This window comes from Rhodotorula paludigena (genome assembly GCF_050403205.1).
Source record: "Rhodotorula paludigena JCM10292 DNA, Rt_paludigena_JCM10292v1_ctg43, whole genome shotgun sequence".
Lineage (NCBI taxonomy): Eukaryota > Fungi > Basidiomycota > Microbotryomycetes > Sporidiobolales > Sporidiobolaceae > Rhodotorula > Rhodotorula paludigena.
Window position 1 is genome coordinate 36,872 of NW_027481415.1, and position 20,854 is coordinate 57,725.

General features: G+C 64.3%; 7 protein-coding genes across 7 annotated transcripts; 5 read left to right on the forward strand and 2 right to left on the reverse strand.

The window, feature by feature from the left end:
• Positions 1-13: 13 nt before the first annotated feature.
• Positions 14-3,134, forward strand: JCM10292_003370 (uncharacterized protein; the record flags this gene model as incomplete). Its single annotated transcript, XM_076650929.1, has 7 exons — positions 14-363; positions 452-1,855; positions 1,925-1,938; positions 2,011-2,130; positions 2,190-2,258; positions 2,315-2,542; positions 2,605-3,134. 7 exons carry the CDS (start codon positions 14-16, stop codon positions 3,132-3,134), a joined length of 2,715 nt encoding a protein of 904 aa, XP_076503481.1.
• A 662-nt stretch (positions 3,135-3,796) lies between these two features.
• Positions 3,797-5,935, forward strand: JEN1 (monocarboxylate/H+ symporter; the record flags this gene model as incomplete). Its single annotated transcript, XM_076650930.1, has 10 exons — positions 3,797-3,951; positions 4,023-4,293; positions 4,369-4,452; positions 4,511-4,582; positions 4,650-4,986; positions 5,062-5,157; positions 5,225-5,366; positions 5,436-5,556; positions 5,610-5,727; positions 5,790-5,935. 10 exons carry the CDS (start codon positions 3,797-3,799, stop codon positions 5,933-5,935), a joined length of 1,542 nt encoding a protein of 513 aa, XP_076503482.1.
• A 188-nt stretch (positions 5,936-6,123) lies between these two features.
• Positions 6,124-7,701, reverse strand: JCM10292_003372 (uncharacterized protein; the record flags this gene model as incomplete). The annotated part of the gene is made up of 8 exons (XM_076650931.1): positions 6,124-6,224; positions 6,340-6,491; positions 6,550-6,667; positions 6,758-6,981; positions 7,043-7,073; positions 7,132-7,204; positions 7,286-7,431; positions 7,527-7,701. 8 exons carry the CDS (start codon positions 7,699-7,701, stop codon positions 6,124-6,126), a joined length of 1,020 nt encoding a protein of 339 aa, XP_076503483.1.
• A 1,139-nt stretch (positions 7,702-8,840) lies between these two features.
• JCM10292_003373 (C2H2-type zinc finger protein) lies at positions 8,841-11,339 on the forward strand (the record flags this gene model as incomplete). Its single annotated transcript, XM_076650932.1, has 4 exons — positions 8,841-8,913; positions 9,126-9,173; positions 9,300-9,354; positions 9,452-11,339. 4 exons carry the CDS (start codon positions 8,841-8,843, stop codon positions 11,337-11,339), a joined length of 2,064 nt encoding a protein of 687 aa, XP_076503484.1.
• Positions 11,340-12,011: 672 nt separating this feature from the next.
• Positions 12,012-13,940, reverse strand: JCM10292_003374 (GSK family serine/threonine-protein kinase; the record flags this gene model as incomplete). Its single annotated transcript, XM_076650933.1, has 10 exons — positions 12,012-12,148; positions 12,229-12,463; positions 12,542-12,666; positions 12,743-12,811; positions 12,881-12,889; positions 12,948-13,056; positions 13,160-13,351; positions 13,432-13,554; positions 13,612-13,802; positions 13,910-13,940. The coding sequence occupies 10 exons, from the start codon at positions 13,938-13,940 to the stop codon at positions 12,012-12,014; spliced, it is 1,221 nt and encodes a 406-aa protein (XP_076503485.1).
• A 2,077-nt stretch (positions 13,941-16,017) lies between these two features.
• JCM10292_003375 (NADH dehydrogenase [ubiquinone] 1 beta subcomplex subunit 9) lies at positions 16,018-16,716 on the forward strand (the record flags this gene model as incomplete). Its single annotated transcript, XM_076650934.1, has 6 exons — positions 16,018-16,053; positions 16,116-16,153; positions 16,213-16,367; positions 16,463-16,490; positions 16,553-16,568; positions 16,666-16,716. The coding sequence occupies 6 exons, from the start codon at positions 16,018-16,020 to the stop codon at positions 16,714-16,716; spliced, it is 324 nt and encodes a 107-aa protein (XP_076503486.1).
• Positions 16,717-17,195: 479 nt separating this feature from the next.
• JCM10292_003376 (uncharacterized protein) lies at positions 17,196-20,765 on the forward strand (the record flags this gene model as incomplete). The annotated part of the gene is made up of 8 exons (XM_076650935.1): positions 17,196-17,489; positions 17,560-17,592; positions 17,675-17,751; positions 17,816-18,216; positions 18,286-18,642; positions 18,715-19,282; positions 19,344-19,497; positions 19,554-20,765. 8 exons carry the CDS (start codon positions 17,196-17,198, stop codon positions 20,763-20,765), a joined length of 3,096 nt encoding a protein of 1,031 aa, XP_076503487.1.
• Between the last annotated feature and the right edge of the window lie 89 nt (positions 20,766-20,854).

The following is a 20,854-nucleotide window of genomic DNA, read 5'->3' on the forward strand; positions in this document are numbered from 1 at the left end:
TTCGAGAGAGGAGATGCTGCGCCTCGCCTCGCGCTCGAGTGCAGCTGCTGTCCCGCCCTCCGCGCCCTCGTCTCCTGCGCGCGTCCGCACCTTCGCTCAACGCGCCGCTTCGACACCGCCGCGCCCTCTCGCCGCGCAGCAAGGTCCAGCAGGATGGCAGCCCGGTGACCCTATCGTCTTTGCCGGGTCATCGGGATCGGGACTGTCGGGAGGGAGGAGGGAGAGCAGCCCGACGGCGGGGAGGGAGTGGAGCGCGGGCGACCCCATCGTCTTTGGCGGCGAGGGAGCGCGGACAGATGGCAGGGAGCTACACGGAGCACAGGCTGAGCATCGCAGCCCCGTACGCAAAGCACCGAGAACGAGGTGCGTCTTCCCTTCTTGTTGCCGCTCGCACCGCCTCCTCGTGGCGAGGTTCGCGAGAACCCACTGACCAGATCCATGCCCCTGTCAGCACGCCCACGTCGATGCGACGAGCAGCCTCGTCGGCCTTTGCAACCTACGCCTCGCCCTCGTCCTCCCGCTCCGCCTCGCCCTTCCCCTCTCGCTCGACCACATCCGCTTCCTGGCTCTCGACCACGAACCGCTGGGAGCCTCCTTCGCCCTCGCTAAGCTCTCAGGTCGACATAAGCAGCCAGAGCAGCACGGCGCTCTTCGACCCGGAGCGCAGCTACGCCCAGATCCGCCCCCTCCCGCTCGCATCCCCTTCCGTCTCGCGCACCGCGGCGAGCGAACAGCACATCTCGCGCAGCGTCTCGTACGGTAGCTTGGGCGCCGTCGACGAGCATGGCTTTGGCCGCGCAGAAGTCGGCGTTCAGGCCGGAGCGTCGCAGCTGCCGCATCGCGCGCTTGCAGGAGTGAACGAGGCGCCTGCGCTCTCTCAGGCCGAGATGGACGACCTCGTCTCCGGCGTCGACTTTGACGACGAGCTCGAACTAGACGCGGGTTGTTCGGGATTGACGGGGCAGTCGAGTCTCGCGCAGAGCGACCTCGAGGCCCTCGTCGAGGGTATCGACTTTTCGCAGGAAGTCGAGCTGTCGGACGATGGAGAGCCGTTCTACTCGGCTGTAACTACGCCTTCGGACTCGTTGGTTCTGCCGGCGGCGGCAACACCGCCGCGACCGGTCGCTAGCCCGCCCCAGCAGGTCGACGACCTCTTCACGCCGTCTCGGCATCCGCCCTCGCCCTCTGCCGCACGCGCTCCTTCCCCGAGGGTACCTCTCCGTTCCATCCCGCCCACTTCCTCACCTCTGCGCCCCATCACCCGCACGCCCATCCTCCCGCCTTCTCCCTCAGCCGACCCCGTCCCCCTCCGCGCGTACAGCACCGCCACCGCTTTCCCAGCGCGCCCTACATCCACAGCGCCCGACTCGGACGACGAGCTTGTCGCGCCTGCGAAATTGTGGACCGCTGCTTCTGCTCCTGCTGCCGCTGCAGCAGGACCGCAGCAGAGCGCTGCGCCGCGCGTGATCGAGCTCAGCGACAGCGCGAGCGACGACGAGGTGGAGATCCTGCGCGGGGGCAAACCTGCCGATGCCTGTCCCCGGGCGAAGGCGAAGGTTTCGGGCGGGAGCGGATGGTTCCAGCGCCGGACGCCTGTCTCCTCCTCCTCCTCCGCGGCGGTGCCCGGCCCGTCCTCCTTCGCGCGAACCAAGCCTGCTCTCGCAGCAGCAGCAGCAGTGCCGACGACGCGTGCGCGACGCGCGCCGAAGCGCGAGGCAGAGGCGGCCAAGCAGCTCGCGCTGCGCGAAAAGTGGCCGAGGGTGTTTAGCTACCGCGACTGGAGCGAGCGCGAGGTCGAGGTGGTGTACACGCGGGACGAGGCAGAGGTCGAGAGGGTGCTGGCGAGGTTGGAGGGGTACGTGCGAGTCTCGTCTTGTGCTGGGAAGGGGACGACGCTGACTGACGCGCTCTTACTTGTTTGCAGCCCAGTCGGCTTTGGTACGCTTGCTTCCCGTTTGCGAGATGTTCTGCCACTCACGATCGTATGCTCACGATGAATGCCCTCTGCAGACCTTGAATGGGACCCTTACGTCCCGCGCAAAGGCGGTCTCGGCGGACCAGGCAAGGCTGCGCTCGTTCAGGTCTGCGACGCCTCGACGATCCTCCTCGTGCACGTCGCAAAGATGCCTAGTGCGTTGCCTTCTCCGCATATTCCCGAGCGGCGCGCTGACTCGTGCGGACGCCCGCAGGGTTCCCTGCGGCACTCAAGCGATTCGTCGAGGATCCGGACAAGATCAAGCTGGGCGTGCAAGTTGCCGGTACGCGCTCTCTTCAGTCTTTCCGAAAGCGAACGGCTGACCCGGTTGCTCCGCAGGCGATGCGGCCAAGCTCAAGCGCGACTTTGGTCACAATCCGCGCGGCACGCTCGAGCTGAACGCGCTCGTGCGGCAGTACGATGCAGGGCGGTTCGTCGGGCGCCTGAAGCCCGGACTGATCGGCCTGCAGGAGCTCACGGGCATCTACCTTGATTGCTACCTGCCAAAGGAGAAGGACGTGCGGTGTGCGAGATGGTCGGGCGCTCTGTCACAGGAGCAGATCGAATGTACGTCGTTCTCGGCTCGTCGCCACTCGCAAGGTTGTGCAAACTGACACCCTCGCTCGTAGACGCCGCGAACGACGTCTATGCCTCGCTGCACATCCTCTTCACGATCCAGTCTCTCGCCAACGTCCCGCCCGAGTCCAGCCACGACGCCCTTCTAGCTCTCTCAGCCAAGCCGTACAACTCCTTCTATGGCTTCAATTCTCGTCCAGCCACTACAGACGGCGGCGGGACGACCTACAAAGTCGCGCCTCTTCCGCCGACCCCAGCTCCCGCTTCTGGCGGCAAGCTTTTCCCGAAGGACGTCCTCCCGCCGCGCAAGCTCGAAGCCTTCGAGCTCTTTCACGAGCACGCGCTCCCGCTCGACGACATTGTCGAGCGCATGAGCGCGCAGAACCCGATCAAGCCGCTCAGCGTCGTGTGGAACCTGCTCGAGATCGTCAGCAGGCTCCGCCGCACTGGCGTCGACGTCGACTGGGACGTGCCTAAGCTTGTGCGCCTCGTCGACGAGTCGGCTGGGACGGCCAAGGATAGGATGCTTGCGGAACATGGCGCGCTCGTCGAGGAGCTGCGGGGCCAGCTCCGCGAGGGATAGACGGTTGCGTTGCTTCAGATTCCCATGTCGCATCTCGCCTGTACTCCCTTTTGTTGCTTGCCAGTTTTGAAACCGCGTCGCATTCGCTCTGCGGCTCACCCATGCCCGGGAGTCCCAGGATCTGCTGTTCGGCTCTGCCCGCCGACTTTACCCTGCGTCTTTCGTTCTTCCACTCGCTGTGCCGGTACGAACCGATGAAAGTGTACCTCAATAAGCGCAGGGCAACGCCGCTTTTGAGTGGTCGGTCGGCCTCGTATCGCGCGCCTGGCAACACGCGCAGTCCCGCTTGCGAGTGAGCTGATTCGCCAATCTCCAGAATGTCCTGCGTTGGTCCTGCCGCTCGGCTCGTGCGATCACCTCTGCTGCCTCTTCGTGCCTCTCGCGCAGCTGCCGGAGCTTTTGACGGCGAGTTGCCGCGACGCAAGAAGCGGCATCATCGTGGCGGACTGGCCTATTTTTAACCTTAATCCCCCTCGCCCACCCGCGCGCCCCTTTCTCTCCACTCGATTTACGTGCTGGAGCCACAAGGGAGCACCTCTTAGTGCGTTCGCCCACCGCAGTGGGGGGTGGGACAGGGCTTGGACAGGGCCCCAACTTCGCTTCCGCTCTTTGCTTTGCTCCTGCTCTTCAGCGCCCTACCCTGCTGAACTCGAGCGTGCACGATGCATCCCATCTTGTCTGCGTTTGTGCACAACTTGCCGAGGCCTCCGCCAAAGTCGGAGCGGTCGTCGGTCAATGCGTTCAAGCTCCTGGCGTCGCTCACATGGATGCAGTGGCTGCTCTTCCTCTCGGCTTGGATTGCGTGGACTTGTGACGCGTATGCACCGTTTCCCTTAATGCTCTGTCAACCAAATGACCGACGCTGACCGTCGCATCTCGCTTTTGCAGCATCGACTTCTTCTCAGTCTCGCTCTCCAACTCGCGTCTCTCCCGTTACTTTGACAAAGAGCTCGGCACCATCACGACGTCGATCACTTTGACGCTCCTGTTCCGCCCCCTCGGAGCCGTCATCTTTGGTCTTCTCTCGGACCGCTACGGTCGCAAGTGGCCCTTGATCGCCGACCTCCTCATTTGCGGCGCACTCTCTCTCGGTACCGCGTATGTCAAGACATTCGGACAGTTCCTCGCTGTCCGCTGCTTGTTCGGAATCGCCATGGGCGTGAGTCTCACTTCCGACTCTTTCGCCTGCGGACGCTTTGCGCAGGAGCTTCCGGCTGACTTCACCTTGCTGCAGGGTATCTGGGGTCTCTCTGCCGCTCTTGGTCTCGAGAACATGCCTGTCGAAGCTCGTGGGCTATTCTCCGGTATCCTGCAACAGGTGCGTCTCGACTTCTTTCCGTTTCGTCTCCGCACGTCCTCACCTTCTTCCACTGCAGGGCTACGCCGTAGGCTACCTCATTGCTGCGGTACTTAATCTGACAGAAGTGGCGAGGCACGATGACTGGCGCGTGCGTCGTTTCTGTTCCGCCCACTCCCCGTCGCTCCGCTCACTCTCCTCTATCTCACCGTCCGCAGATTCTCTTCTACTTTGCGGCCGCCGTCTCCGCCTTTGCTGCCCTCCTCCGTGCCCTCCTCCCCGAGTCAGCCTACTTCGTCGAGCGTCGCGAGGCCGAGAAGGCGTGCGGATCGACCACGACGGGATGGGCTAAATCGAAGATTTTCGTCAAGGAGATGGGCCGCGCGCTCAGGCTTCATTGGGTCCGCTGCATTTATGCGGTCTGCCTCATGACCGGCTTCAACTTCTACTCGCACGGGTCGCAAGACATCTACCCCTCCATGATCCAGGAGTCGAAGGGCCTTTCCAGCCACGATGCGACGCTCGCGACCATTGTCGGTAACGTCGGTGCAGTCTGTACGTCCTGACATTCACTCAGACGCATAGCTTTCACGCTAGACGTCGGCTGACATGTTCGCTTCTTTCCTGCAGGTGGCGGAACTATCGCCGGCTGGGTTTCTCAGTTCCTCGGACGTCGCCTCACTATCATCGTCTGCTGCGTCTGGACCTGCTGCTTCATTCCCCTGTGTGCGTCTCTTTCAGCGGCTGGCACTGGGACGCAACAGACCGCTGATTCGGCTTCCCACTTCCTCAGGGCTCCTTCCCAACACTTTCGGACCGCTCGCGGCTGGCGCGTTCTGTGTTCAGTTTGGCGTTCAGGGTGCATGGGGGGTAATTCCCGTGCTGCTTAGCGAGATCTCGCCGCCTGCGTTCCGTGCCGTCTGGCCCGGCGTCGCGTGAGTCCCGCCAGCTTCCGCGCGCTTGCCTTGATCAGACGATCCTGACTTGCGCTACTTGCTCGACAGCTACCAGCTCGGTAACATGGTCTCTTCGGCATCAGCACAGATCGAGGCCACCGCTGGCGAGAATCTCAGGACGAAGGAGGACCGCCCCGACTACGGTCTCGTCGGCGCCATTCTCATTGCGGTGAGTTTCCTCTCTCACTGAGGACCATCACAGGCACTGACGCCTTAGAACAGGTTGTCTCAGTCTGGATCATCGGCTGCGTGCTCGTCGGATCAGAGGCCCATGGCAGTCACTTTGAGAAGGCGAAGGCGGCCTACGAGGAGGGCGGCGGACGCGACGAGATTGAAGAGCGTGCGTCACAGCTTTCTTTCCAGAACTATCGTGGACCTTACTGATTCGCGGTTGCGCACCAGTTGACGACAAGGCGATGGCGGGGCACGTCCGGCCGGGTCAGAGCGACGAGGAGAAGGACGCGCACAGCAAGCGTGAGCAGCCGATCCACCGCGAGTCGGCAAGTATGACGGACGAGAAGGCGAGCAACGCTTCGACGTACGCCTGAAGTGCGGGTTGAGGACGAGGGGAACCTGTACATACTGAATCGTCTTGTACGGACTATGCGAATGAAGCGGCCGTATCTGTCGTACTGAGCATAGGCCATGGTTGTATAGGAAGAGCGACGTTGCGTATTCAAACTACAACGGAACACAGTAAGGCACTACGAGGAAAGCAAGAAACGCCGAATCGCCATCACTCCCAACCGCCGCCGTAGCCAAAATCGTCTTCCTCGTCGTACCCGTACCGTCCGTAACCTCCGTCCCAGCGCCTGCCGCGTCTCGGTCCAAGATAGTCTGCGCGATCACATCCACAAGGTGATCGATCAGTGCGAAGCACATTACCGCGGAGCCCCTCAAGCAGCGTGACCGGCTGCGATGAAAGAGCGAAGAGCGGGAGAGCGCAACGCACAGGAGCTCGTGTCGCGCTTGGTCGAAATTCCTGCCTGCGCGGCCAGGTTCTGGTACCCCTCGCGCGAGTACGACGGGCCCGCCTGCGCCTGGCTCGCTCCGCCCGCAGCGCCAGCGGCGACGTCCCACTTCTCCCGGCAGAGAGGGCACGTGCTGCGAGAGACGTGGGTCAGAAGTGGAGAAGAGGAAGAGGAACCGGGTAAGGACGCACGTCGGCTTGCACGTCATGGCCCAGTTGCGGAAGCACTCGGCGTGCAGGGCGTTGCCGCAGCCCGTCACGGTGAGGCAGAAGACGAGCCCCTGCTCGGAGCCAGCTTGAAAGTCTTCGTCTGCAGTAGGAGCTAGTCAGTTCACGCGGTTCGGCAGGCGCGGCTTGCGCGAAGGACGCGACAAGAACCGCTGGAGTCTCTGAGAAGGACGAGGACGCACAGCAGATCGGCAGCTGTCTCCCTCCTGCGGCACCCGCTTCTGCACCACGCCAGTTGCCGACCCGCCCGCCGTCGCCGCTGCCTCGTCTGGGGGCTGGTCGCCCGTCGCGACCTTGTAAGCGCGCGCAACGCGCTCGTCGAGAAGCGTCTTTGGCGCCGGACGGGCGAATGCAAAGATCGCTTGGAGCTCGGTGCTGAGCAGGGCGGATTGGTACCTGCCCGAGACAAGGACTGGTGAGCAGGAAGAGGTGGGAGCAGATAGCGACGACGCCATACCAAAGGTTCGACGACTGCGGCACACCGAGTACTGTGTATAGCGTATTGTCAGAGGCAGTCTCAGGCAGAGTGGCTCGTCTTGAGCACACCTTTGAGCATGACGAAGAGCTGGTGCTTGCACTTGTTGCCCTTGAGGCCGTCCGGGCAGTCGCAGGTCGGGATCTGCGATTTCGAGGCCGGATTTCAGCTTGAGTCAGGTGCGCCGTGCACAGCAGCCAAGCGCGAGGAGTCCTCGAAACGCGCCTTGTCGACCTTGATTGTATAGACGTTGCCTGTCGACCCGAGTACCTTGAACTCCTCCATGATCTCGCCCGTGCGAGTGCGGTCGACGCAGAAGAAGCGCTGGCTGTAGACGCGGTCGGCCCGCTCGCGCGTTGCTTGCGGACAGCCTGGCGTAGCAAGATACAATGGATTCCGAGAAGTGGGGGGCGAACGCGGTCAGCACAACAGAGGCAAGCGAGCAACGTAGGCTGGAGGGACGCACTCTTCTTGACCTGCTTGAGGCGCTTCTCAGGCCCGCCCGCCGCCTGCTCCGCCTCGTAGCCCGGGTCCCGCTTCTTCAGCTTCTTCGCCGGCGGACCAGCGACCGGGTAGATGGGCGCGCTCGTCGAAGGGACGAGGGGCCCGGGAGAGTTACTGGCGACGCGCTTCGTAGCCATCGCGGCGTGGAGAAGAAGGCGATGGACGCGAACGAGCGGCGAGCAAGAGGAGATGAAGACGTCGTGGCGGTGCTGTCGGCGCACCTTCACAGCCGGCTCTCTCTGAGCATATGCACCGGCTGATTAAATTGTATACCGAGAGCTTGCAAACCCCTGAAATATCTGCGGAAGGCCGGAAAAGACGACAGTCCTCGGAGACAGCCTCATCTCCGATGGGGTTTCCCCCTCCTCTTTTTGCCGCACAGAGCTTTACCTATTCCTCTGAAAAAGCGCAAGTCCAAAGCCCTCATTGCGGTTTAGGCTGGTGCTCTCGAAACGGGAGCCGGGTAGCCCGGCGCTCCCTCCCCTGCGCGCTTCCGCCGAGGTGTCATCACTGTACAGCCTGCTCAGGAGCGACTGCCGCGAGCAGTATCCACGGAAGTGTTGTCCTGGGCACAGAGGGCACCTGGGGACAAGCGCAACGCGACTCGAGGGCCGCCGCATAGGCAGTCCTGGATTGAGAAGGTCCCTCGCGAGCGATCGTCGGGGGGAGACTGCGAGTGCTCTCGGCTTGCTCTCGGGCCTTGCGCACTGCAAACGCTGACGGCTGGGCCAGCGAGCAAGCGCGCTCGAAATTGCCCGTCGCGTGCCCAGTTTAAGCCCGGTTAGCGCATGCGCGGAAGGGGTCGACGAGGTCATGTGGTTCCGCAGGCCCGGTCTACTCCTGAGCGCTGCCCGTAAGCTTGCAGCTTTCCTCTTTGTTGCACGACTGAAGCGTCCTAGCCGTGCGTTCGCAGCAGAAAATGGAGAAGGGAAAGAGACAGAGAGTGAGAGTGGAGGGAGGAAGGCACAAAAGCGAAAAGAACACCTTGATGCCTAGTCCCGACTCTCCTGGCCTTGCGAGCGAAACCCCTGCCCGAAACTCGAAGGGTTTGTGGCGGCGCCGGTGCCCCGTCCTCACCCTCCCGCTCCTGGTCCCTACAAGCGGCCACCCCGTGCTTCTGCTGCGTCGTGACCAGCACAGTCGAGTTCAAACCACTCAAAAGAGCCTACACGAGCTCGCACACGCCTGCCCACGCCCTCGAGCGCCCGCTGCACCCGCTCACTCCGCATCGACCCCAACATCCCGCCCCGCTCCTCCACCCGCGTCCGCAGGAGCGATGAGCGCGTCGACGGCCAGCGAAGGCGGCAAGAAGAAGAAGGAGGGCAAGGTCGCCACCTGCCGCTACTGCGGTGAGCTTGCGTCCGCTCTACCCCGCCGCGTCCGCTCGCTCCCATTGGACCCGCCAATGCCGAGCCCGCCAGTCTCTCTCTCCCCTGCGCGCGCCCGCCCAGCTTCGCCGGACGTCCTGCTGGGCTTCAGAAGCATGGCCAACTCGAACAAGCGCGGAAGAGATGCCCTGCTGGCAGACCATGCGCTGACACGCTCCGCTTCGGCACGGCAGACATGACCTTCCGCAAGCTCGAACATGCTCAGCGGCACGAGCGAACACGTGAGTCTGCTTGAACCCAGTTGCATTAATCAGAGGAGGCGCCGGAAAGCCCTCGTCTGGACTCGATCCGCCGTGGACCCGCGTGCGAACCGACTCCTGACCGGTCGATTATTTTCGCTGAAACAGACACGCTCGATCGCCCGTATGTCTGCGACACTTGCGGCAAGACTTTTGCGCGGCAGTGAGCTGGCTGTGCACCTATTGCTGCGGCTTGAACACCCGCTGATCTGATTTGTCGCCGTCTCGTTCTTCGCGACCTGCTCTTCTGTTCCGTGCAGAGATACGCTGCACCGGCACAGTCGCCTACATCTGCGCAAGGACGAGGACGGCCCGGCGGGCAAGGCGCCGCGAAAACGGCGACTGTCAAACGCTTCGCCACCGGCCGCGAGGCCCTCCAAGGCGGACAGCAGCGAGTCGTCGTCAGGCTCGTCGACCAGTCCATCCACGTCGTCGTCCGGCCCTCTCGGCATCCCCGTCTTCAGCGACGGAGGCATCTCTCCGCACGACACGTCCGTGTCGTCCTCGTCGTCCGCTCTGTTCCCGGGCCTGGGTCTCTCGATGAGCCTCCCGGTGGCCCCGCCGTCGTTTCCCGCCTACTCGCAGCCCGAAATCTCTGCCTTTCCCTCCATCGACCCTTCTTTCATCCCTCTGCCTCGTCGCTTCAGCGACGCTGGCTACGGAGCGACTCTCGCCCCCCATGCCCTCGGAGCGGGACCTGCATCCCCCGCCACCTCCGCCCTCTCCGGAGCGGGAGCTGCTCCCTCCGGCGCTACCACTGTCGCAGGAAGCGCCACGGGCTCTGGGCGCCCTGCACTTCGCCCTCGCGCCATGACGCTCGCCGGCTTGCCCGAGTCGCTCGGGTGCTTCTCGCTCATCAACTCGCCCGTCTCGTCGCACGGCGGCAACGACGACGATGACGAATCGGCGTCGAGCAGCGACGGTGATGAGGACGGAGACAGCGACATCAAGGTGCAGGGCAGCTCGACGACGACGACGAGCGAGGGCGGCGACAACAGCAACGAGTGCGACCAGAGCTGGGCCGTCGACTTCGGCGCGCCCGAAAGCCATTACCCTTCGCCGGCGTTCTCGTCGTACTCGCCGTCGGCGCTGCACACCGACACGCTCGACAACCTCAAGGCCATTCTCGCGAACGACCCGGTACCGTCTTCCGCTTTCGACCCGAACCCCTCGCCGCCGCCCACTGCACAGCCTCACTTCGACTACGAGACGTTTGCTGCTTCGATCGAGGGACCTGCGCCGGGCGTCAAGTCCGCGTCGGCGATCCCGACTACCCTGGAGGAGCTTCTGAACAACACGGCGCACGACCTCGCCAACCCGGTCATGTCGAGCGCAACGGCCGCCGACGCAGCAGCAATGGCTGGACGCTACCCTACGCCGCCGTCGGGTTCGCTCGGCGCAGAGCTCGCGCTCCCGTCGTCGTCGTCAGACGCGCTCAAGGCCCTCGAGTCGGCCGCATCGTTCGACCTCGCCGCACACCTCAACTCGATCATCTCGTCCGACGCCGAGCAGCAGGCGCGCGCGGACCGTGCTGCGACGGCTGCCATTTTCGCAAGCGGCTATGGCGTAACGAATGGCTCTTCGGCGACTGCGGGGCAGCAGCGGCAGCCTTCTCCGAAGACCATGTCGTCGCTGTCTGCGCTCGGCTTGCAGTTCGGTCCGGCGCCGACGGCTGCGCAACAATCGCAGCAGCAGCAGCGCACGGCGGACTCGAACAACCTCTCGCTCCCGCTGTCTTCGCCGTCGCTCTCGTCGTCCGCTCAGCTCGCGGCCACGTACTCCCTCTCGGCAACGTACTCGACGACGTACCCGTCATTGTCGCTCCCCGTCGCAGGCTTCGACCTCCCGACCTCGTCTTCGTTCAAGTACGACACCTCGCCCCTCCTCTCCTCCTCCCCGCTCGACGGCCCGTCGCTGTCCGCGTCCTCCGCCTCGGACGCCGCGGCCGCCGCCGCGTCGATTCACGACCTCCTCACGCTCGCGTGGGAAAGGCGTCAGCGCCGCAGCACGGCCGCGTCCGCCGCGCCCGCGGTCAAGAGCCCGTTCGCGCACCCGGCGCGGAGCACACCCGCGTTCTACATTCCCGCGTCGAACTCGGCACAAGGGTCGCCGAGCTCCTCTACGGGCGGGCTGGGCAAGGGGTGGTGAGCTGGTTCGCGCACGTCGGCTGTTCCGCGTCCGCATCATCGTCGTTGGACCTCGAGTCTGTACCGCCAACACCGTCTGTCCCTTGTCTGTTCCCTATCCCTTTCATCCGTACTAGCTTGTTGCCGCTGCTCTTACTTGCTTCCAAACTCTGTGTGTACCCTCGGTGTTCCCCCCGCCGTCATCAGTTGGTCCGTACCCTGCCCCTGCGCTGTGCTGCATATGGACTCTCGTCTTGTTTCCCTTACCCGGCGTAGTCAAACTCAAGCAGTTCCATCTGGAATGCCGAACCAGCACTTCTTAAACATCCCCTGCGTCGCTCCGCCTCGGCAGACGGGGAAAGGAAGTGGCAACTTGGGAAGGTCGACCTTCGCTGAAGCATGTGCATCCGAGACGAAGGCGACGAAGGCGTTACAGGGCAGACAGGCGGAAGAGCAGGGTATGCGTGCGAGGGAGCGAGGGACTGGGGTATCGGATGCGTGCGGAGGGTACCTACAGCGGAGACGAGACACGCGGGTCGAGGCTGGAAAGGGGGTGCGGGACAAGCTGAGTGTCGTACAGGTGGTGCGAGAGCGTGCGGAAAGAGACGAAGCGACAACGAGGGAAAGGAAGAACGGGCGTGATGGGATGTGCAGGCGGATGCGACGAGCAGACGGCGGGAGTTGCGAGACGGGTCTAGTCGATGTGGATGCGCAGCGTGCTCAGGTCGACAGGCTCGAAGGAGGCGAGGTTGATTCCTTCCTTCCGCTCGATGGTCGCCCGCGCGCGCGTTGGGAGGTAGAGGTGAATGAGGTCGGGACGGATCGAAAGCTCTGCGGTCGATGAGCGGTGTTCAGCAGTGCAACCTTGCAATGACTGCAATCACACCACAACGAGACAGCTACCGACGTACCTTCGCGCGAGAAGTCAAACAGCGGGACCGTGACCTCCCTCCCATTTGGCATCCTCAGCGCCCACTCGCCCTCGATCTCGTTGCCCGCCTCGTCCAGGCGCACGAGGTTGCCCGCGCGGAGCTCGTCGAACCACGGGTGGATGAGGCCCTCGATCGCCGTGAAGCGCTTGGTCGGCTCGTACATGAGCAGCGCCGAGAGAAGGTCGATGGCGTAGATCGAGGCGTGCGGGAGCATCTGCGGCCAGGTCCGAGATGGCGTCGATCAGTACCGCGCGTAACGCAGCTGTCGCGCAACTTGAAGCCCAGTGCGCACCTGTGCGAGGCTGGCGCGCTTGACCTGCGGAAACTCGTGCTCGAGGTAATTCGGGTTCATCGCCCCGACCTGCTCGGAAGTCGGCGTGCCGAGCACCTTGATGATCTCGACGAGCTGATCGAGACCTGTGCGTTTTATCAAGCTTTTCAGTTGATACTCAATTTGACGGAGTGTACGACGCAGCGGAGATGAGGCACGCACTGCTCGAACCCGGGAAGAAGGCGGCGCCGTTTAGCAGCTCGCCGAGGATGCAGCCAGTCGCCCAGAGATCTTTGGAGCTTGCACGTCAGCGAAAACTGCTTGAGGAAGCGACTAAATACCGCAGGCAAAGGAACGCACCAACTGCGGCTGTGAGGAAACAATCAATCGCTGCCGTTTCGCCATGACAGATCGGCACGAAACGCACTGGAGTAGTTCGTCGAGCCGAAGATGAGCTCCGGCGCGCGGTAGTAGCGCGAGCAGGTGTAGCTGACATTGGGCTCTCCCGCCGTCAGGACCTTCGCCGACCCGAAATCCTGTGCATTTGAGGGCGTTACCGATTGAGCTATTCGCTCAGCGCCGCCCCTGAGACCAGGCCCGGCCAGGGAGACACGCAGACAGCGGAAGCAGGCAACGCACGATGAGAACGAGTCTGCCCGTATCCGAGTCGACGAGAACATTGTGCGGCTTGACGTCGCGGTGGCAGCACCCATGCGCGTGCACAAACGCCAGCGCGCGGAAGAGCTGCCAGAGGTAGAGCTTGCCGAGGAGCTCGGGGAAGGGCTTCTTGCGCTTGATATAGGAGCGGTACACGCGGTAGAGCGTGTCGGGCTGCGCCGGTAATCCAGTCAAGACACTCGGTTCGCACTCATTGGCGATGAACGATGGTCGCATGAGAAGCAGGTACGCACAATGTATTCGAGCACGAGGTGGAGGAACACCTCGTCGTCCTGCTTGCCCTCCTGGTACCAGTAGTACCGCAAATTGACGATGTTGTTGTGGCGCAGCGCGAGCATGAGCTGCAGCTCGCGGTTCTGCGTCGGGTCGAGGTCAGGCGACGAGGGCGTGAAAGAGGGCCAGAGGAAGCGCACCTTGAACCGCCGATCCTGCTTAGTCCGCTTGAGCGCGACGATTCCGCCCCCACCCTGGCTCATCTCGGCACGAACTACGACGCCGAAAGAACCCTGACCTGCGACCGAGGTGGTGCGCAGGCGCAGCTCGACCTGCTCGCCCGTCTCGCGGTCTGTCGCGATGACCGAATAGACGCGCTTGACATTGGCATCTGCGGGCGACGACGTGTCAGTGATTGACTACAACGCTAGGCAGACTCAAGTCACGAGCTCGAGCTCCGGGCAGTCGAGCTCAAGTCGGCGAGCAGTCGAGACGGACCTTTGGTGTTTGCGTCCTGCTGCGCCGTCATGGCGGCGCACGACTCCCTCGCGCTCGCTGCTGGCAAGTGACCTTTACCCTCTGCGTGCGCTGTGGCGGGTCTGGGCGGATCGAGAGGCGCCTTGAGGCGGCCAGCCGAGACGGGGTCGCTCGAGCTGACACCCGGGCGCCGAGGGAGCGGCGGACCTGCCCGGCTGTCGCGCGTCTCTGGCAGCGCCGCCAGTGTCGGCTACAGTGACGGGCTCGGCGGGGTGGACGCGTCGGGCGGGGCTGGAGGGCGGCCGGGAGCGGCGGCGAGCGAGCCGAAGAGGGCGGCGAGCAGCTTGCGCGGAAAGCACAGGCCCAGCGTGGCAGCGAGCGGACGGGCGCCTGGGAGTGCCGCTCTCAGCAGCACGCGCAGACCCACGCAGACAGCACGCGACAAGGACGAGCGTGACGCGGAGCAAAGACAGGAGACGAAGACTCGGGCGAACGACGAGCGTCCGTCTCTCCTCACTCGGCCCCGGCGGACACGCAGAGCTCGGAGCCGGGGTCGAAGTGCCACAGCTCAGCGTCAGAGGCAGCCGCACACTCTCTGAGCGCGGTGCGCGGTCTGCAGGCCCCGAGCACGCGCATCCGGCTCTGCGCGAAGAGGCGGTCTGAGCGGGCCACGCGAGGGAAGATCGCTTCTCTCGTACGAAGCAGTAGATTCTTCTGGTGCCTCACAAGATGCCCTGCGTGGAGACAGAGGTGCGACCGTGTGCCAACCTCGTCCTCCGCCGCATCCTTTGCGCTGGTTTCCCTCCGACCATGCTTGTCTGCGCTTCGAGACTCGGCTCCTCGCTACTCGTTTGTGACCTGAATGTTGCTGGAGCTCGCGAGTACAGCACTGCCCTCGCGCGGCTAGCCCTTCGAGCTTGGCTTCATCAGCACCGCGTCGCCTGTGCCACAAAAAGTGTCGGCTGTGGTTCCGGACGCCACGCAGAACTCTCGCACGGCACCGTGAGAGTGCAGTCCGGCTCCTTTGCGGCGCAGACTCTGGCTCGCGCAGCTGCGGCGTTGCTATCCTTCCGTCCACCCGAAGTGCGAGGCGGCCGCTTCTCACGAAGGCTGTTCAGCGAAAAGCCTGCTCCACCCCTCTGGTTCCTCTGCTCCACTCGAAGCACACTGCGCTTGTCGGTCCTGCTTTGCACTCCCACAGCGCTTGCTCGCGCGCTGGTCTCCGGCACCGCACCTGTTTTGAGCGTCCAGAACCACCCATTTCACGTCCCATCTCTCGGCGAGAGCGCTCTGTCACCTGCATGTCTTCCAGACTCGCTTGATCCGGCTGCGGGCGACATGCACCCCTGCAAGCCTCTTCTGCCGCGGTTTGCGCCCGCCCGTCACGCTGCAGGGCAGAGGGAGCAGCCCTACTCACAAGGCTGCGGACATTTGCTTAGACGAGAACGGCTAGAGCTGGGATAAAGTGGTCACAAGAGCGAGAAGAGCGAGCTGAGAGGACAGGCGGAGCGAGACGAGCGGGTGCAGGTGCTGCACTGGCAGCGGGAGCGCTTTTCGCGGTCGGCAGTGAATCGGTGGGATCCACCGGGGCCGGGTGTGCACTGGTGGAGCTCTAGCGGACAGTCCGTCGTCGAGCGCCGTCTCCTAGCGGTCGCGAGCAGGCGAAAATAGTCATTGTGAGGCAAGATCCCGAGCGAAGCGGAGCAGACCCGCATGTGGCCCATGCAGACTCGGAGCCTTTCAAGTCAGCGATACCCTGCACAGACCGGGACGGCGCCGGACCCGACAGAGAGGGCAGTAGCAGCAAGGGACCGCACGAGCGAATGGGAGAAGCGACAACAGCGTGCCTTCGCGCGGAGCCAGCTCGTGTACACTCGGAGCAGGTAGATCGAGCAGTCGCGGACTAGACGCTCCACCGAAAGCGCGAGGACGGGGAGAGTGCGGGTCACCCAGCGAATGGCCAGAGACGAAGCAACCTCGGCGCCGCCTCGCTTCGCCCACTTCTCCGCGCCAATGTCGTCCGCACCAGCAGTAGCCTCGCCCTTTGTGCGCCTGCCGTCCCTGCACGCGCTCGCGCTCGAAGCGCGCCGAGACGCCTCGCTGACCCCGTCCCCGTCCCCCTCGCCGCGATGAAACAGTCGCAAGCGCACCGCCGCTACGTGCAGGTGCGTGGTCGCCCAATGCCAGCTCTGTTGAGCACCTGCTGACTCGCCGAGCTGGCCTGCAGCACCTGTACCGCCGCGCCCTCAAGGGCGCACTCGACTGGTCTCTTGCTCTCTCCCTTCCCGTATCCACGACCCGCTGACGAGGCACGCACGACACAGGTACGTCCGCCGGGACCTGTGGCGGAACAAGGCGATCGAGATCCGTGCCCAGTTCGAGCGCAACCGCAACGTGCGCGACCCGCGCGCCGTCGCCGCGCTCCTGAACGAAGCCGAGAAGGAGGTGCAGAAGTACTCGCACCCGGATCCGTACCGTCGTGCGTTGGCGTCATGCCCTCTCCCTTCCTCATGGGCTGGTCTCGCGAAGGCGATGCGTTGTGCTGATCGCACGCCGTGCTTCACCCTTGCACAGCCGCACTCTTCCCCGACGGCACCAAGTGGTGCGTTTTTGCTCGAATTTGCTGTCCTCTACGTGCTCAAGCTGACGCTGCTCGTGCTGCAGGGAGCGCAACTTGCCGGTGAGTTTGCGACTCCGCAACTTGCGAGCAACGGACCTGCCGCTCCTTCGGTTCGTATGACGTTATCAGGCTGACACGCATCGCACGACGTCTACAGCCCAAGCTCTTCACGCAGGCCGAGAAGGACGCAGCGCTGCACGCGCACTAGACGGCTGGACGAGGTGCACTTCGGAGGAGAGGAGACTGTACTTTGCTCGAGCGGCAACGCGGTTGGCTTTTTCGTGACCTCTGTCGCTTCGCGCGACCTGACACTGCGAGCGCGTCCTGGCTCTGACCGCCGCAGGAGCGCTGTCTGTCGAGGAGAAACAGGGGAGAGGACGGAGTGTCCACGATCCCCTGATGGCCGCAGGCGGGTGTCCTCGAATGAGTCGGTCCTCGTACAGGAGAGAAGGCGCAAGGCTCCATGCGAGACAGGCAATGTCGGTGATCGCCGCCGTGGTCGCCCAGCCGTGCATACTCCGAGGTTCGCCCGCTCCCTCGCGTCCGTCGCTCCACCCTGAGCTGCACGAAAGCGCCTCCGAGGCTCCATACTCTAAGCAGGGCCAAGGGAGCCCCCAGCTAGCGCCTACGCAAGCAGCTCGCTCCAGCACCTCGGCTTGCCCGCCTCTCCTTAAGCTCTGGCCTGCGATGGACAGCTTCGAGCCGTACGCGGGGCAGTACGCCGTCCCGCACGAGCATCAGCACTACCAGCAGCACCACCAGCAGCCGCACTGCCCGGTCGCGTCGACGAGCCAGCTGCCGCCGCCCGTCGTCCCGCCGCCCCCACCACTGCCGCCGCACGCTTGGACGGCGCAGATCCCGCTCGAGGCAGTGCAGATCCCGCCAGGCGCTTCTGTCCTCCTCCCGCCCGCTCAGGCTGCGATCGGGCAGCTCCCGGATCAGCTTGTCGGCGGGACGCAGCTGGTCAAGGTTACGGCAAAGGCAGGCTTGAGCTCTCGCTCCTGGGCTCTCTCGCGGTGTGCTGACGGTCGTCTGCTTGCGCACGGAACAGTCCTGCAGCAATTGCCGCACTCGCAAGGTCAAGGTGAGGCCGCGTTCCCATCCTTCCCCCCGTTCACGCTCGATCATGCCGCTCACCTTGTTTCCGCAACGTGCCCGTCTTCCAGTGCGATCGCAAATATCCCGAGTGTACCAGGTGCACCAAGCGTAAGGAGGAGTGCGACTACGGTGACGATGTGTCCATGTGCGCTGTGCCGCTGTTCCCTTCCGCGCGCGGCACGCTTGCTGACCTGCAAGTGCATCCGTAGTGCTCTGCGGCCGACATGGGTCACCTCGCTCGAAGACGACATCGGGTCCGCGTCTGGCCTGGCGCAGCGCACGCCGCTTGCCGGTCCTGCGGGCCTCAACCGCACCTCCCACTCCTCGTCACCATATCCTTATCCACCTCCGCAAGTTCCCGTCCGCTACGACCCGCAGCAGACAATGCGCAACATTTCCGATATCCAGCACCGCCAGGCCCTGATACGTTCAGGCCAGCATAGCAGGCCAGGCGTGAGCGGGTACGACGACGATGACGACGAGTCAAGCCAGAGCTTTGCCAAGCTGTGGGAGACTTTCCTCCGCGCGAGCAACCTCGGCGCGTCGTCGAGCGATTGGAGGCTCGCGCTGCCGACCATGGCTTCCTCTCTGACCATTCATCTCATCGATGGTGCGCCTGTCGTGTTTTTCCCTCCCTGACGTGAACATGCGGGCCTGACTTTGCCCGGTGGTCGTGCAGCTTCCATGCACTCTTGTTGCTTCCATCTTCCCGCTTTCCACATCTTCTCGCCCGACGTCCAGTTCTTCAAGGAGCACGTCGACTCGCTCGACCTCGCGAGCCAGGTCATCGTCGGCATCCTCACCTCTCTCGGCGCGCGCGCCTCGCCGCACAGCGCCCTCCTCGGGGTCGCCGGCCCCGACATCGAGAACGGCAAAGCCTCGCTCGACCTCGTCCTGTCGGCAGGCATTCGCCGCGAGAACGCCTGGAGGGCGATCGTCAAGCGCGCGACCGACCTCTGCTCCAAGATGGAGATTCTGCAGGTGCCGAGCGCGAGGAATGCGCAGACGCTTGTGGCGTTTGTACAGATGCTCATGCGTGAGTCGCGGACCGTTCTGTCCGAACGACACGAGGCGAATTATGGCGAGGCTCACCCATTTACGCCCGCAGTTGCCGAGGTCAAGCCGAAGACGGCGCGCTTCTTCCTGCGCAGCGCGATGGGACTCTTCCGCGACATGCAGCATTCGGACCTCCCGCCGAGCGAGGTGCAGGCGATCAAGTCGTCGGTCGGCCCGACACTCTTCGAGTCGGACGCCCGCATCGCCGCCTACCTCAGCATGCCGGTGGTCATCTCGGACAATGACTTGTACGAGTACTTCGAAGGCACGGGCGTGCATGTGCCGGACCTTGCCAACGAGGACCTCGGCCCGTATCTCGACGAGATCCTCGACCCGGCCCGCGGGCTCGTCACGCGCGCCAAGCTCGACCGCGCGCTCGGCCTCACGGGCTACTTTGTGTGCGCCGTGCAGCGCGCGTTCAGCAACATTTCGAGCTCCCGCCGGCCCAGCACGCGCTTCCTCAAGACGGTGCCCGAGCTGTGGAGCTATGTCGACCGCGCGCACGCCGCGGTGCAGAAGCTCCATCGCAGGCTCGTGCAGCTCGACTATACGCCCGCTGGATGCGACGCGCACCACTCGGTCGACTACGACTTGCTCATCGGGGTCCGCATGGACGAGAGGTGCGTTTTTCCGCTTGTGCGCTCGGCTTGCTGGCTCGAGGCTGATCCCTGAGCTCGACAGGCTGCTCGACATCGTGCATCTCGCGCATGTGTGGCTCATCCAGCAGCGCCGGATGGACCTGACGATCGAGGATCGCGCCGCGCTCGAGGACCTCCTCGCCACGTCTGAGCGCCGCGTGCGCAAGTGCCTCAAGTTGCTTGCCTTTTACTCCAAGGTGCGCACGCTCGCCTGCCGTGAAATTGGCAGGTTGCTGAGGGCTGCTTTTCGCAGGTCTTCGTCGACTCGCTCGATAAGCACGTCGTCTACCACCTCGTAACGCAGCTCGAGGCGCTTCCCGGGTGGGCGACCATGATCGCGCAGCGCGAGGGCGAGCCGACCGAGTTCGGACCCCTGCCGGCCGAGTGTGCCCTGACCGACGTCGAGCTCGACTGGTTCACGCGCGCACTCGAGCTCGCGTGCTTCTTCACCCCGCTCGGCCACGAGCGGCTGCTCGAGCTCCGGGCGGCGCGCGCGGCGAGGCAGCGCCAAGACGCGCCGTACATGGCCTTCGGGGACTACGAGCTGTCGACCACGGCACCCGGGTCGACTGCCCGCGCGTTCCAGAACAGCCCGCAGGGATACCAGACGATGCAGCTTCCGCCACAGCAGCACCAGTCGCAGCAGGGTATGGGTCAGGCCAGCTTTGCGCCGCCGCGCCAGGCGCATGCGCCAGACGCGCACTTCATCCCGTCGCCATTGCACGACGATCCTGCGCTGGCAGGGCGGCGACCGAGACGAAGTTCGGCTACGTGGCAGTTCGACTCGTACGGCACTCCGCTCGGCGTTGTCGACACGCCGTCGTCTGCCAGTTCCGGGAGCGATGGCGCAGGAGGGATATCGTCGTACGACGGGCTCAATCTGCCTACGCCTGCTGCTTCTCTCCCGGGCATGCCGCCCCTCGGGCAGCCGTACAGCATGCCTCCTCCCGGTACAGGCGCTCCGCCCGTGTCCATGAGCGGTGCCGACTTCCTCCCGCTCCCGATCCCGCCGCAGACGCCCGTTGGCGGCGGCGCCGCTTCGCACACCTCGACTCCGCTGCAGCACCACGCGTCGATCACCATCCCTCTGCATCCGGCAGGCTCGCTCGCCGCGCCAGGCTCGAACGGCTCGTCGCCCGCCGTCTCGCCCAACGCGCCGCCTCACTCGTCCATCCCGCCAACGCCCGGGTGGCGCGACCCTGCGCATCCACAGCAGCCACAGCAGCCGTCGCCCGGCTATGACTATGTCGCCATGCTTTCGGCGGCTGAGGCTGCGCGGAGCGATACGCCCGCGGGGAGCGTTCCTCCTACTGGCGCGCGCCGCCTGTCGGACGAGGCGGCCCATGCGCCGCCGCTCCCAGGCCAAGATGTACACGGGCGCGTGGACGGCGTGACCGGCGGTGGGGTAGGGGCGGGGGCAACGGCGGATTCGCGCGTCTGGACGGCGTACAACGGCGGGTGGTAAAGAGCGTCCACTTCGCCCGCTCCTCCACGCACATCGCCTCACGTTTCTCATACAAGCCTGACTCGCCCATCGACTCTTTGTTGTTTCGC